This window comes from Bidens hawaiensis, unplaced genomic scaffold (assembly GCF_021521415.1).
Source record: "Bidens hawaiensis isolate Kalapana, Puna unplaced genomic scaffold, B.hawaiensis_p1.1 tig00006388_1, whole genome shotgun sequence".
NCBI classification, from domain to species: domain Eukaryota; kingdom Viridiplantae; phylum Streptophyta; class Magnoliopsida; order Asterales; family Asteraceae; genus Bidens; species Bidens hawaiensis.
In genome coordinates this window covers 380,033-395,590 of record NW_027491430.1, presented here as the reverse complement: position 1 = coordinate 395,590, position 15,558 = coordinate 380,033, and the positions used below count along the sequence as shown (strand labels likewise).

Here is a 15,558-nt window from a genome sequence, read left to right as displayed (position 1 = left end):
CTATCTAGGAGAAACAAACAAGCACAAACAACTCACCAAAACCCATTGTTTCTGAGTATAAAGAAACACAAAGTGCAGAATAAGAACCCTTGGATCAGATTTTTACCAATGAGATGCAAGGACAAGGATCAAGCTCTCCTATAAATACAAGGCCTTATTTCACTTCATTCTTGCACCACACCTCACTAAACTCTTCTAGCTCCATTTTAGCTTCTGTCCAGAAACTAAGTCCATTGAAAACGATTATAACTCTCTATCCACACACCCAAATTCCGATCTACCACTTGTAGATGAAGATCACACCTCCTCCTTAAAATATTCAACTGGAGTCACTCAATTTGGATGAGTTTTAGACCATCGAACCAGCTGTAAGGCAGAACTGTGCAGATCTGAAGCTCCACGCCTATCTTCTGTTCATCTCTATGTTTGAAGTACCAGACGAACTCCAAATCACTGGATTTTTTTTCTTCCGTTCTTGGGATTCATTAAAGTACAATACATCCAAAAAACTTAGGTATTGGAGCCCGTTTGAGCAAGAAAAGGATCGAGCCAGGAGAAGGAAGAAAGGAGTTGCTGAACAAACTCATGTTTCATCATCCGCACACCTTAAACCTTCTTAGTTGTAAGCTAACTCTAACCAAAACACTTTAGTGTAAATTAAAGTTTGGCCAAGAAAGATTAGGGTTTTGAAGCTATGACTAGATCTGGTCCTTATAATCAACACATGAAGTAAAGATCCATAAAGTGTTATAAAGTTAAGTATAATCTTAGGGAGATAAATAATGAGTATATTTTTTAACTTCTTAAAGCCTAACTAATATATTATGTGTCATTTGAAAATGAAAGGTGACGGGTGGAAAACCCTAATTTTTTAGGAATTATGTTATGTGACAAAGAAAGAAGGATTTTAAGTAAACTACAACGGTTTCAAGTATTAGAATACATATTGTAAACTTAGGTTGTGATGGAGAAAAGTATTGTGTGGTCAATTTTGAAGGATTTACTTAAAGCATGGAAATATGGTTTTATCGTGTGATTTTATAAAAGCAAATAAATGACCATATTTGATTTGTTTATATCATATTGATAATAAGAAATGAATATAGTTTATGAAAGAAAAGGAATAAGGCAAGAGACATTTGATAAAAGTGGATTATAGAGAAATATAAATAAGTTAATAATTTAATGATGGATATATCCCATAAAGTAAAGAATGGTTATGAAATAAGGAATAATGAAAATTGGTGGAAGAAAACCATGATACATAAGAAAGAAAATAATATATATATATATATATATATATATATATATATGAAATGGTGATTCTAAGTTAAGAGCCATCATGAATCATGATGTAGGGTTCGAGTAGGAAGCGTTAGAGAAGCATGACTAGAAGTTATCAAGAAACGTTCTCAGACCAAAGGTGAGTTTGTAGCCCTTTTTTACTTTTATTGTTTTCGGGGAAGAAACAAGCTTAATATAGTTATAATTTTTTTTACTGAAACATGAATACTATACAAGTTGTCTTACTATACTTGTGAAATATCTACACACATATATATATATATATATATATATATATATATATACTAGAGTTTGAACAACAAAATAATGCATTTGGTGCTTCAAATCAGCAACAAGTAGACCCTTTTGTTGCTCCAGAAGCTATACTTAATCCTGGTGGTGATGTTGATGTTATTCAGCATGTTAACTTTAATGTTCTTGATTTTGTAAATGACGATTTTCTTTTAATGTTTGTCATTTGGAAGACTTGAACCAAGAAAATAGACACACTAAAGTCTAGCCCACCGGATTATTTTAATCTAAAATTTCACATTTGCTATTAAAAAAGGCGTTGCTTTGGTTACTTGCGATGACCTGAACCAAGTACGTACACTCTAAGCTAATCTATAGGTAAGTTATGATTATTACTTCTATTTTAGTAATGCTTTGATGTTCCTTCCTATTTTGTTAGGATTTTAGTTTATTGTAAACAAAAAGTTGCTTGATTTGTTTTTTTGAATATTGTTAGTTAGCTAAGTTTTTAATTAGTTTTGCAAGGGTTTATGGTGCTGTTTTTGAGTTCATTATTATTTTTTGTGTAGCAAAAAAACAAATGGATGATAATACTAGGGCGGTGATGGTAATTGTAATGGGATCGGGAATGCTGATAATTTTAATTTTGATGAGTTTCTTAATTTACTAGAGTTTGAATAACAGCAAAATAATGCATATGGTGCTTCAAATCCTAGTGGTGATATTAATGTTATTCTGCCTGTTAACTTTGATGTTCTTAATGATTTTTTAAATGATGATTTTCTTAATTTACAAGAGTTTGAATAACACAAAATAATGCATTTGGTACTTCAAATTGCAGCAAGTAGACCCTTTGTTGCTTCAGAAGCTATCGCTAATCCTGGTGGTGATGTTGATGTTATTCAACATTTTAAAGTTGGATGTTCTTGATGATTTTTAAAAGACGATTTTCTTTTATTGTAAGTCATATTTGAGACATTAACCTACACAAAATAGACCCATTAAAATCTAGCCCACCGTATTCTTTTAACCTAAAATTTCGCATTCGCTGTTAAAATTATACGGGAGTTACTTTGCTTGCTTGTGATGACCAGAATCACGTACGTACACTCTAAGCTAATCTGAAGGTAAGTTACGATTCTTCTTGCTTCGATTTTAGCTTATATTTTAGTAATGTTTTCATGTTTCCTTTCTATTTTGTTGGGAATATAGTTTATTGTAAACATGAAGTTACTTGATTTGTGATTCTTGAGTTTGTTCGTTAGCTAGGGCTTTAGTTAGTTTTGTCAGGGTTTATGTTGCTATTTTGAGTTCATTATTAGATTTTGAGTTCATTATTATTTTTTGTGTAGCAACAAAAAAAAAGGGATGATAATGTTGATGATTTTAATATTGATGAGCTTCTTAATTTACTAGAGTTTGAACAACAATAAAATTATGCATTTGGTGCTCCAAATTAGCAGCAAGTAGACCCTTTTGCTCCTCCATAAGCTATACCAAATCCAAGTGCTGATGTTGATGTTCGTTAACTTTAATGTTCTTGATGATTTTTTGGATTATGTTAACCTTGTTGCTATGCGCCATTGAATATTAATTTTGGAGAATTGGAAGGTTTTGCTCGCATGCCTATATGGCCAGCACCGCATGGCCTGCCATTCCAGCAAGAGTATCGGGTCTACCATTTCTTATACCCAGAGACCTGCCACCTTCAACAATGGTGGCATCTATTAGTCGCCGCGAGCAAGCCATGAGAAGGTTTATTGATCCTCATCTTCTTCAAGTTCTTAATGGTGCACGCGACGTCGTTAGATTCTTGTTTGCAAATTTAAGACATAAGCTACACATAACTCACATATACCTTATGGAGCTGACATATGTGTCCACATACTACGAAGCTAATTAAGTTTTTCCTTAACATTTTGTACCAGCTAGCGTATTGTGAAACTAACTGATTATTATTATTTTTAAATTAAGTTACCTGTCAAGTGTTGACGAGTCAATGTAGGCACTATCATTATGCGACTTGTCCAAGATCGGGTGATCAGGAGACCATGTCGATAGCGATTTATTACACGGATTGCTTCCACACTTTAATGTATATGAGGCGGGGCATCACTTTTGACCAACTTCGATGTATACGTGTAACATTCGTTAATTTTCTAACCCGAAAGCTCGACCCGTTTTAAATTTTTGGTTTTGTTTCTATTTAAATTATATATTTTAGTAATATTATAAATTAATCTCAATTTTAGTTTCATGTATTGTAACATCTCGAAAACTTCGATTTAAAAATACCAAGTAATTAGAGGCAAGGACCTGAACTGAAAATTCTGTTTTCCTGACCCATTATGATACGAGATGAGTCAGAAGACAGCCTATCGTGTATCACGATGGGTATGTCACAAAGCCCCAGGATAGGCGATGTCGCGATACGCTATCAACCAAGGCCACTACGCGATGACATGGTCTGACAACAATAGACGCGTGTCAGGCGATGTGGCACCACGTGGCAAGGCTATATGATGATGAGGCATGGCTACTGAGCGGCACCGCGATACGCGATGGACGTCCAGAAACTCCATCTCGTATCACTATAGAGTATAATAATAATAAAATGGCCATAGATCCATCGCGAGACACGATGGATCCCTTCCAAGACCCATCACGTACCACGATTGGTTAGCTGAACAGCCAACCCTCATTTACATCACACTATCCTCTCATTCTCTCTCTCTCTCTCTAAAATACTCTCTCACAACCTCGTAATTCGTGCCCTCAACCCGACAACTGTTATCTCGTAAACCGTGCCCAACACCGATGATACCTTGAAGTTCTTGCCACCAAAAAGTAACCCTACATTTTGTCTTAAAGTACGTACACGACCCGCGACAACCAAACGTCGCCTCGTTTTGCGTGCCAAGAAGAATTGATCATGAACACCTCGATAAACGTGCTAATGTGGAAGTGTTTCCCGAGTGTCTAGGTGTTTATTAAGCTAATCCAGGTAGGGGTTCTGCCCGAGTAAAATATATTATTATAATATTAAAATGGGCTTAAAGCTTAGTCGAGGGTATACTTGATAACTTGAAAGTACAAATAAAGAAAAATATAAATAAAGGATATTGAGATAAAATAATTCTTCATTATTAAGAATATTGTTTAACTTTCTCAAATAAATAAAGAGATAAAGTATACGTTTCTTCGAGAAGAAAAAAAGCAATATTTAGAAAGATAAATAGTCAAACTAAAGGTTCGAACGTATTTAATAAATAAAAATGATTTGAACTAAAGGTTCAAAAACAAAATATAATCGAGGTAAAGATTTTGCGAAAAAGACTAAAGGTCTTAAGCTAGATTGGTGATCTAGTAATAACAAATGGTTACACTCGTACTATAGGTCCGAGATAACAAGAAAGACGAAATCAATCACTGAAGTGAAGCTGATTAAGCAAAAAAGGTGAATACGCCCCAAACTTTTATAAATAGTTTAATCAAGTTAATAAAATTGATTACATGAGATTACATATCTCTAAAACATTATGAACAAAAGTAGTCACTAGACCTCAGGCTGTCATGTACGTTTGTCTGGATCCTTTCATATGTGATTAGATGGTGGGCATACCGCGCCACACCTGGTTATGCCTCTGCTAGGATGGGTCGAACCTAAGTATTGTCCTAGAGAGGGTAATCATGTGTATACTAATGGTAACTAAGTAATCTCGAACGCTGCGGTGTTTGCTGAGTGGTTTTGAGTTGATCTTAAGTTTATAGTTGTGATTTAGTTTTTAACTTGGTTATTCCTAAGACACGATGGGCCGAGACCCAAGTTATGGCTCAAGGGGTAATTAAGTAAATAAAATATTGTATGCGTTAGCTTAAGCACCAGCATGTGTTGCTGATGTATTTTTTAAACTGTTTTACAAGTAATGCAGGATAAGTGCATGGGAACGAAGTAGCCCTTAGGCGATCTGATGGCTCAGAAAAATCTTTTAATAAATATAAATGTAATGGTGGTTTAACGAACAAGAAATCTTTTGTAATTTTTAACGGGTATTTTTGTAATCTTGTGTTTTGAATATATATATATATATATATATATATATATATATATATATATATATTATATCCATGCTAAATTTCTGCTAATAAACCGTAACTCTGATAAATTTACCAAAACGGTACCAACTATAAGTCATACGCCTAGGCCATAGATGGGGTGTGATAGGTTGGTATAGAGTCATCGATCTTAACAAATTAGGTATTATTAAGTAAAACCTAAACTTTGATCCAAGTAAATAATTATTATTATCAAATTTGTTTTATATATAGTAGGGATAAGATAGGTCGGTAACTCATAATTGTTGTTCAAAACGGTGATAGACCGCTTTATTCGAAACATGAAAGAGGAAGGCCACCCTGAGCCAATAATCCTCGAGGACAATAGGAGATTTGACTACTATGAAGACTTTTTCAGCCGAGAGTACCCGATATCCAAGTCAAGCCTTACGGAGTGAGCCAGTGTACTTCCTGGGTACCGAGCAGCTACCTATCAACATACCAAGTGATCCATCCCTACCAACACAACAAACGTCAAGCATTCAAGAATATCACCATTCAAGAATGCCAAACTACCATCCGTCGAGCGTCCCAGATTATCATCCTTCCGACATTCCAACATATCATCCGTCCAAAGAGATGCAGGTCGACAAACAAATCAAGATCGAACGTAAGTTCGACTCCTCTATCAGATGCAATGCCATTAGGATCAAGGAAGATGTCATTTTGGAACACCCATTTACAACCCCACCGATTCCCATTCGAATTCCTATAAAGGCCCTTCTCAAAGGCCAAAGATGAGGGTCACTCAACCGTATGAGAAATATCACATCGACCCTATGGTGAGTGAAGCAGCAATGGCTATGGAAGAAAAAGAGGACTCGGAAGAAGAATATCTGGAGGAAGAATAGAAAGAAATCTCAGAAGAGGTGAGCGCTGTAAAGGAAGATCTGTCAGTCGATTCGAGATGTTACTGTCCACCCAATGAAGCTTGTCAGCACCCTTTCTTCCATATGACTCCATCCTACGATCCTTGATGTGTTGTAAAACACATAGCGTTTTTATCCCGTTTTTGGGTTGTTTTGTGCGTAAACTGTTAACGAATATAAATTTTTCTTGCATGAAATTACATGTTTATGTATGTGATAGGTTCCATGTTGAAGAGAGCGGGTTCGGTTCTTGTCGGGTTTGGGTTTGTGAGCGATTAGTTGACTTAGTTTAAGTTAATCTGAATTGTTCCTCTATCCTTGGTTGCGTAGTATTCGTCTCCATTAGGGTAGTGTGTCGGTGAGACCGAGAGGAGAGTCGGCATTAGAGCACGTTAACAATTTGTCATCCGGTTTTGTTCTTAAAATCAACTAAGTGTAAATTAGAGTTTGTTGGTGAGACCGAGAGGTGATCTAGCTTCCTTGAGTGAACCTTAGTTGTCTCATCCTTAGGAACCGGTGTCGTGAGAATCCTCAATCCATTATCTTATTATACCTTCAATATGATTCTTCCCTAGGTAGATGTTTTCTCCGACTGCAGTAAAGTTTCCAAGTTTTGTCAAGAGTTTCATTTAATTAAGTTAAGTTTAGTTAACTAATTTAGTTAAAGTAAGTTAGGTTAAGTAGTTATATCAACATACCAAGTGATCCATCCCTACCAACACAACAAACGTCAAGCATTCAAGAATATCACTATTCAAGAATGCCAAACTACCATCCGTCGAGCATCCCAGATTATCATCCTTCCGACATTCCAACATATCATCCGTCCAAAGAGATGCAGGTCGACAAACAAATCAAGATCGAACGTAAGTCCGACTCCTCTATCAGATGCAATGCCATTAGGATCAAGGAAGATGTCATTTTGGAACACCCATTTACAACCCCACCGACTCCCATTCGAATTCCTATAAAGGCCCTTCTCAAAGGCCAAAGATGAGGGTCACTCAATCGTATGAGAAATATCACAACGACCCTATGGTGAGTGAAGCAGCAATGGCTATGGAAGAAAAAGAGGACCCGGAAGAAGAATATCTGGAGGAAGAATAGAAAGAAATCTCAGAAGAGGTGAGCGCTGTAAAGGAAGATCTGTCAGTCGATTCGAGATGTTACTGTCCACCCAATGAAGCTTGTCAGCACCCTTTCTTCCATATGACTCCATCCTACGATCCTCAAGACCCATACGTGAAATGTATCCAAGGGATTAAGATCAGGTTTTCGCCCGAGTTCCCTCCTTTTCAAGGTGTTGTCCCCACTATCTCTGATTAGGCAAATGAGATAAGGCAACATGAAGCGGCAGCCAAGGCTTTCTTCAATCACCCTTTTGAGGCAACTTCATCTCCGTATATGAAGAATCATTATGACATTGTAATGATGGTTTATCACGACCCACCTCCTCAATACGGATACCCTAATGTCATGCCACTATCCCAAGAAGAAAACCTTGACCGAGCTTTGCACGAAACCGGCGAATTAAAGAAGAAAGTCGCTACTGAGAGTAGCAAGAAAAAGAAGATCGGAGACAAACTGCTCCACAAGTGCAACAAAATAAAGAAAATGATTACGAACTACATGAAGGACTAAGATCTTCTTAGACGATAGTTTCGATGTGTAAAAAAACTTGTAATGTTTGTTATGTATGAATGCGTTAGAATGAACGTAGAACGTTCGTAAGATAGATATATATATATATATATATATATATATATATTGACTGTCGATGTGTATATATATATATATATATATATCGTTTCACAATGTATATAATGAATAAAGTGTGTGTTTTAAGAAAAAGAATATATATATTTCAAAATGTCGAACCAAGAAAATAAATCCCAAAATACTGAAGCTTCTCAAGGAAGAAGCCACCGTGCACAAACTGAACCTGCTCAACAAATTCCCGAGCAACTAATCAATAGAATCCAAGAAATGATCACGCAAGCCGTGAGGGATGAATCCAATCGAAAAAGTAAATCTAGAAAATCCCAACACACTGTTCAAACTCGAAAATCAATCAAATCTAAATCCCGTCCTAATCCATCACACAATGAAGAAAGTGACTGTGATTCGAACATGGGAGGTGACTTCAATCAAAAATTTAAAATAAAGTTAAGAATCGAAGGATGTTCGTTCAATGATTTCAAGAACTTTAGCACCAAAGAATTCTATGGCGACAAAGGCGCCATCGCTACGCTTATATGGCAAGAGGAAATGGAATCTATAGTAATAATTAGTAAGTGGGCCTAAAGAGAAAAGATTCAATATACCGCGCAAATGTTTAAGGGAGAAACACTTGAGTGGGGGAACACTCTGATTATGAGTAAGGGAAGAGAACCATTGTATCAACTACGATTGGAAGAATTCAAGGAGATGGTGTTGGCGAAGTTTTTCCCAATGCACGAGACCTACCTGATTTAATCGAAGTTTCTTAACCACAAGGTTGTTGGAACCAATCTTCGTGAATATAGTACTAAGTTCCAAGAGTATTGTAGACTTGTGCCCCAACTGGTAACGCCAGAATCCAGCAAGGTGACCCGCTACATTTGGGGTCTCCCACGAAAAATTCGCGACATGGTAAGGTCTCACTTGTCTCAAACCGCCGATTCTGTCATGGAATTGGCTGGTTATTTGATGAATGGTCTAATCCGCAACAAATAAGAAGATAAGAAGGTGGTGCCAATGAATGATAACAATGGAAATGGAAGCGGCCGATTCAAAGGCAAGAATGTTGAACAATGAAAATATGGATCCAACTCCAGCTACACACAATGCAATATTTGCAAGAAATACCGCAAGGGTCGTTACCATGCCGGAAACCAAGAAAGGAAATGCTAGGGTCTTCGTCATCGATACCAAGAAAGCGGCCAACATGCCGGAAACCATCACCGATACGTTCTTAGTTAACGACACTTTTGCTAGAGTTTTATTTGATTCAGGTGTCAATTTAAGTTTTATAGATTATAGTTTTTGTAGTCTATTAAATGAACCTCTAAAGAAATTAAATAAAACATTAAGCGTCAAGACCGCTAATGGAGAGGTAGGTAAAATTTTCGAGGCCTTAGAAAACAGAAATATCTTGTTAGCCAGTTGTATTTTACTCATCCAATTATTACCCATGACTCTTGCTGGTTTTAATATAGTACTCGGTATGGACTGGTTATCCGATAACCATGCCCGTATCATTTGTAATAGCAAGACCATAGAACTTCGAGCCCCGGGTAACCTAACCATTCGAATCGAAAGGACCAAAGACGCTGGTCAAGTTAGCATAATCTCCATGATTAGAGCTAACAAGGGTTTAAACCAAGGATACCTAGCATTCATGGTCTACATCACCGAAGAGTTAAAACCAAAAGAGATAAAGGATGTACCTGTTGTCTCCGAATTCTTCGACGTCTTTCCAAACGAGTTGCTAGGTATTCCGCCCGATCGAGAAGTCAAATTCAGAATAGATATCATGCCAAGAACTGCTCCAATAACCAAAGACCTATATCGTTTAGCACCAACCGATATGAAGGAATTAAAGATTCAGTTAGACGAGCTACTCGAGAAAGGATTCATCCGCCCAAGTTCATCGCCATGGGGAGCGTCAATTCTTTTCGTTAAAACGAAGGATGGATAGATGCAGATGTGCATTGATTAACGAGCCTTGAACAAAGTAACTATTAAGAACCGATTCCCTCTACCAATTAAAAGTCCAAGCCGAAGATATCCCGAAGACAGCCTTCTAAACAAGTTATGGACATTATGAGTTTACGGTTGGCCGTTCGGTCTCACTAATGCCCCATCCACGTTCATGGACTTTATGAACCAAATCTTTAAGCTTTACTTGGATGAATTTGTTATCATATTCATCAGCAATATACTAATTTAGTCTAAGTCAAAGGAAGAGCACGAAGTGCATCTTCGAATTTTGCTCAATTTGCTTCTAAATGAAAAGTTGTACGCCAAGTTCTTAAAGTGTGAGTTTTGGCTTCACGAAGTATAATTTCTTGGTCACATCATTAATGTGAATGGAATACAAGTAGATCCCACGAAGATCGAAGCCATCTCAAAATGGGAGGTTCCAAAATCGCCAACCGAAATCCGAAGTTTCGTAGGTTTCGCTGGTATACTTTTCCGGCACCGAACAATTACCAATCAACATACCCGATGATCCACCAAGGAAAGAATATAAAGCACCAAAAACCTCAAGTTACTCTCCGTAAAGCATCCCGGAGTATTATCTGTCCAACATTCCAACGTACCACCCATCGAACATCCCGGAGTATCATCCATCTGACATCCCGATTTATCATCCATCCAATCCCAATCCGTCCTATACATTTCTAGCTACAAACAAATCAAGGTGGAACCCGAGTCCGACTCTGCCGACCGAATGCAATTCCATTCCGACCAAAGACGATGGCACACTGGAACCTCTGCTTACAATTCTGTTGATTCTCACCCCAAGGAAACTTCTCAAAAGCCGAAGATGAGAGTTATCCATCCATACGAGAGTTAACATTTGCATCCTGTGGTTGCTGAGACTACAAAGTTAATGGAAGAAGAGGAAGAACCCGAAGAAGAGGAAGACCCAAAAGAAGAAGAAGACCCTGAGGAAGATCCTAAGGAAGATCAAGATGAGAGACCACTGAAGCAATAACAAGTCATATGGAGCAACCAAGTTGTGATTGTCCACCAAATCAAGGATGTGTGCAACCATTTTTCCACAAGAGTCCAAGCTATGGTTCTGTGGATCCCTACATACAATACCTTCAAGAAATTAAGAACAATTATCCGCCAAACTTCCCACCATATCAAGGCAAAATTCCTACATTTGAAGAGCAAGCAAATGAGATATGTGAGCAGGAGGCAAAAGCTGAAGCCTTTTTCAACTATTCTTATGACATTACCTCGTCACCATATCCAAATACTCACTATGACATCGTGATGATGGGATACCGAGATCCGCCTCCACAATACGGATACTCAAACATCATTCCACAATCCCAAGAAGAACATCTCGATCTAGATCTGCACGAGACTGACGATCTAAGGAAGAAGGTAGCTGTTGATGGAGCAAAAAAGAAGAAGATGGGAGACAAGCTTCCTCATAAATGCAACAAGATGACAAAGATGGTGAAGAAGTTCATGAAGGATTAAAGAGTGTAAACAAATGTGTAAGGCCCCGATCTCGGTGCCCTACTTTGGTGTTAGATTTACTCATAAACACAGTTCTAAATATCAGAGTTAATTAAAATCTTTCGCGAAATAATAATAAAATAGTCTACCATCTATCACAACATACGAAACTAGTCTCTTAAAAACATACAATAAATAATTAATTAAAACATCACGACAAATCTTCAGATGCCAGCCTCGTCAAGTCCTGCCATGTGTCCCCCTCATGCTAGCTGCTTTAGTCTATTCGCCTGCGTGCACACTAAACGTCAGCTACACTGAGTGAGTTCTAGTTAATTAAATAACAGATAATACGTTCACATACTTATTGTAGGTATCCGAAGATGCATTATACTTGTCTTGTCATCTTTCTTTTATATATAAGTATATACCTTTATTCTTACATTCTTTCTTTCATACTTTCATTTATTAACCTTCCTTTATATATACTTATACGTTTTAAAGAGCCTTTCGTCCTATAACCTCACAGATATTATTAGGGTCTGCCACCCTTAAAGAGCCTTTCGCCCTATAACCTCACAGATATTATTTGAGGTCTGCCACCCTCCTTCACATATATTATTAGGGTCTGCCACCCTCCTTCACATATATTAGTAGGGTCTGCCACCCTTTACCGTCAATTCATACGTACCTTCCTTTTCTTTTATATTTAGACATACTCTTAATCATTCATATAATATACATATATCGTTCATGCAACATATATATATAAAGCAATTCTATCTTCTAACGATCACCTTTCCTAGCGATACGTGCAATATCCGAAGATCTTTCACATACCGACAAACATTCATTTATATCTTTAATATCTTTCACATAAATCATATAAGGCATACACTTACCACTTAAGGTAAGTGTATTAACTAATCACGTCATGTATGCACACAACCCCTAAAACATAACAAGGAAATGGGGCTAGAAACTCACCTGAATGCGGTTACGTTCACCGTTGATGGTTATTCCTTTCTTTAGTTGGGCACGTCTAACTGTTAAATATATATATATGATAATTAACCGTATAATTAATTTTATCGGTATTTTAGTTAATCAACGTAGTTTTCTATGTTGGGCTCGTTTGTTTAGTTTATGATGATGGGCTAGCCTGTTTTAAAATTAGGATATGAGTTTAGCAACTTGTGGACTTAGTTAAGTCAGGCCAACTATCCCTTGAGGAATTTGGTCCCAACTAGGTTCAGACCCAAACCAAACAGACAACCCATGTTTGATCGAGAACCTACTCTCACCAAGAACTCCTTGTTTGACCAAGAACTCTGGTTTGACCGAGAACTCCGGTTTGATCGAGAAGTCAGTGGTTGCACATGACCGAGAACTCAACCGAGAGCGTCAGGACTGAGAACTCTTAACAGAGAACCCAGGTCTGATGCTTTTGACCTGTTTATCTATATTTTCATCTCTATCTTCTATCAAAAGGGTATTTCGTTATTTATACATCTATTACGGTAATCTTTTTAACCATTAATGTTTCCTTAACCACGTTCGGCCAAAAATTGACCCGGGTAACCATAAAGCTTGGACCTTTATGGTTTAAAACGTTCCAAGGGTAGATCCATGGTTTATTTATGATCCGTATAATCCATTGAGTTCATCTAGTCCATTTTAAACATCAAGTTTGCATTTTTATGAAACATCTAGACCCGATCTACTCTAGGGTTAAGTTTCCTGGCAATCCGTTCATAAAAACGTAACCTTTAAGAGCAAAGAACATACCTTTATGTGTTTGCTAGATTGAGGCTAGTTTGATATTTAATATTAATATTGTATCTTGTTTGTTTATCCAAGATTTATAAGAATCTAAACTCGGTTTTCGGTCCCTGATCTTCTTCTTACTCATGGCCGACTAAAAGGGTCTGTGTATGTTTTGATGGTGTAGGCTATGGTGTATAATGGATGGAAATGGAAAGGATTAGGGTTTAAGGGTATTTATACTCCCTTAAGCTCGTGGACCTAAGACCCATATTTCCTTTTTGGTTCATAATTAATTCTATCTAATTAGCCTACTTATCATTCCATCTTTATTATTTTATTATTTCTTTACTAACTCAAGTAAACTTTTCCATCGTAACAATTAAATACATTAAATATAATTATTTGAAATTTTGGGATGTTACAAGTCTTTCCCCTTTAAAGAGGTTTCGTCCCCGAAACCTAACTCTTATGTAAACAATGCTGGGTTAAACTTGCGCATTTCTTCCTCAATTTCCCAATTAACATCTGATCCCTTACGATGCTTCCATATCACCTTCACCAATGGGATAACCTTATGACAAAGTTGCTTCTCTTTACGGTCCACTATCTCAATAGGCTGTTCGATGTAGTTCAACTGTTCACTAACCTCGTTGTCTACCAATGGCACATGAGACGTGTCATCAGCTAGGCATTTCCTAATATGAGAAACATGAAAGGTAGAGTGAATCCCTTCTAACTCTTCAGGCAGTTCTAACTTGTAGGCCATTACACCAACGCGATCTATGATTTAAAATGGTCCAATGTACCTTGGGCTCAACTTCCCTCTCTTTCTACAACGAATAATTCCCTTCCAACCGAGACATTGAGCATCACATTGTCAGCAACATTGAACTCGATTGGTCGTCGTCGCTTATCAGCATAGGACTTCTGGCGGTCTTGAGCAGCTTTCATCCTTGCCTTAATCTGATCGAACTTTAAATACGTTTCTTGCACAACCTCTAGGCTTCCCATATCTTTCTGCCCGATCTCCCCCGAACAGACTGGGGTTCTACAACGCCTACCATACAACATCTCAACGGCGGCATACCAATACTCGAAAGGTAGTTGTTATTGTAAGAGAATTCTGCAAGATTCAAGTGATCATCCCAACTTCCTCCAAAGTCTAAAACACAAGCACGTAGCATATCCTCGAGGGTTTGGATCGTCCTTTTAGACTGTCCATCTGTTTGAGAATGATACACCGTACTGATGTTCAACCTCGTTCCCATAGCTTCATGGAACTTCTTCCAAAACCACGAAGTAAACCGAGTATCTATTACGGCACTTCATGCTTAAATACAACCTCCTTGACAAACAAATTTACTAACGTTTCTAACGCGATGGCTTCTCGTATAGGCAGAAAGTGAACACTTTTGGTGAAACGGTCCACAATCACCCAAATGGTGTCATAGTTATGCATATGTTGATTTGTTTAGTTGAAATGCTCTTGACAGAGTCACTTGTTTCACTACACATCTCAATCAAGTGATTCTCACTTGAATTAACAGATTTTGAATCAATAGAGTCTATTTCGGTCAACACAAATTCTCCTTTTCCATTTACAACTACAGTCTCATTATATTTAAAGAATTTTTCTTATCATTGAAAACATATTTAAATTGACTCAAATAACCCTCTCTATTTTCTTTTTCAACCTTCAGAGAACAGTTGTCATTGAAAGGTTGTGGAACAACCTTATACTTATCCTCAGGTTTAATCTTTTCCAACTTTCCACCAATATTGCCTGTAGCAACAATATTTTTCAAGAAGTCCACTTCAACTTGAAGTTGTGTACTCTTCAACTTCTCATCAACATACATCTTCTTTAATCCTTCAATTCAAAAGGACATCTTGATTGCACTCTGTGACTTTCAACACAATCTTCTTCAAGACTTTTGATTTGTTTATCATAAATTCTTTAACTCTTTTCATACATAGAAATAATGATATTTTCCTACCATCCTCTATCTCAAAATATCATAATTTCTTCTTCAAATCATCAATACTAATTAGTATTTCAGAAACATAAGGTTCGGAAATTACCTTGACA

At 37.1% G+C, this 15,558-nt stretch overlaps 1 protein-coding gene across 1 annotated transcript; it reads left to right on the top strand.

Annotated features, from left to right (window-relative positions):
* The first annotated feature begins 9,693 nt into the window (after positions 1 to 9,693).
* Positions 9,694 to 10,200, top strand: LOC143632393 (uncharacterized). The gene has a single exon (XM_077100926.1). The coding sequence runs from the start codon at positions 9,694 to 9,696 to the stop codon at positions 10,198 to 10,200; it is 507 nt and encodes a 168-aa protein (XP_076957041.1).
* Positions 10,201 to 15,558: the final 5,358 nt, after the last annotated feature.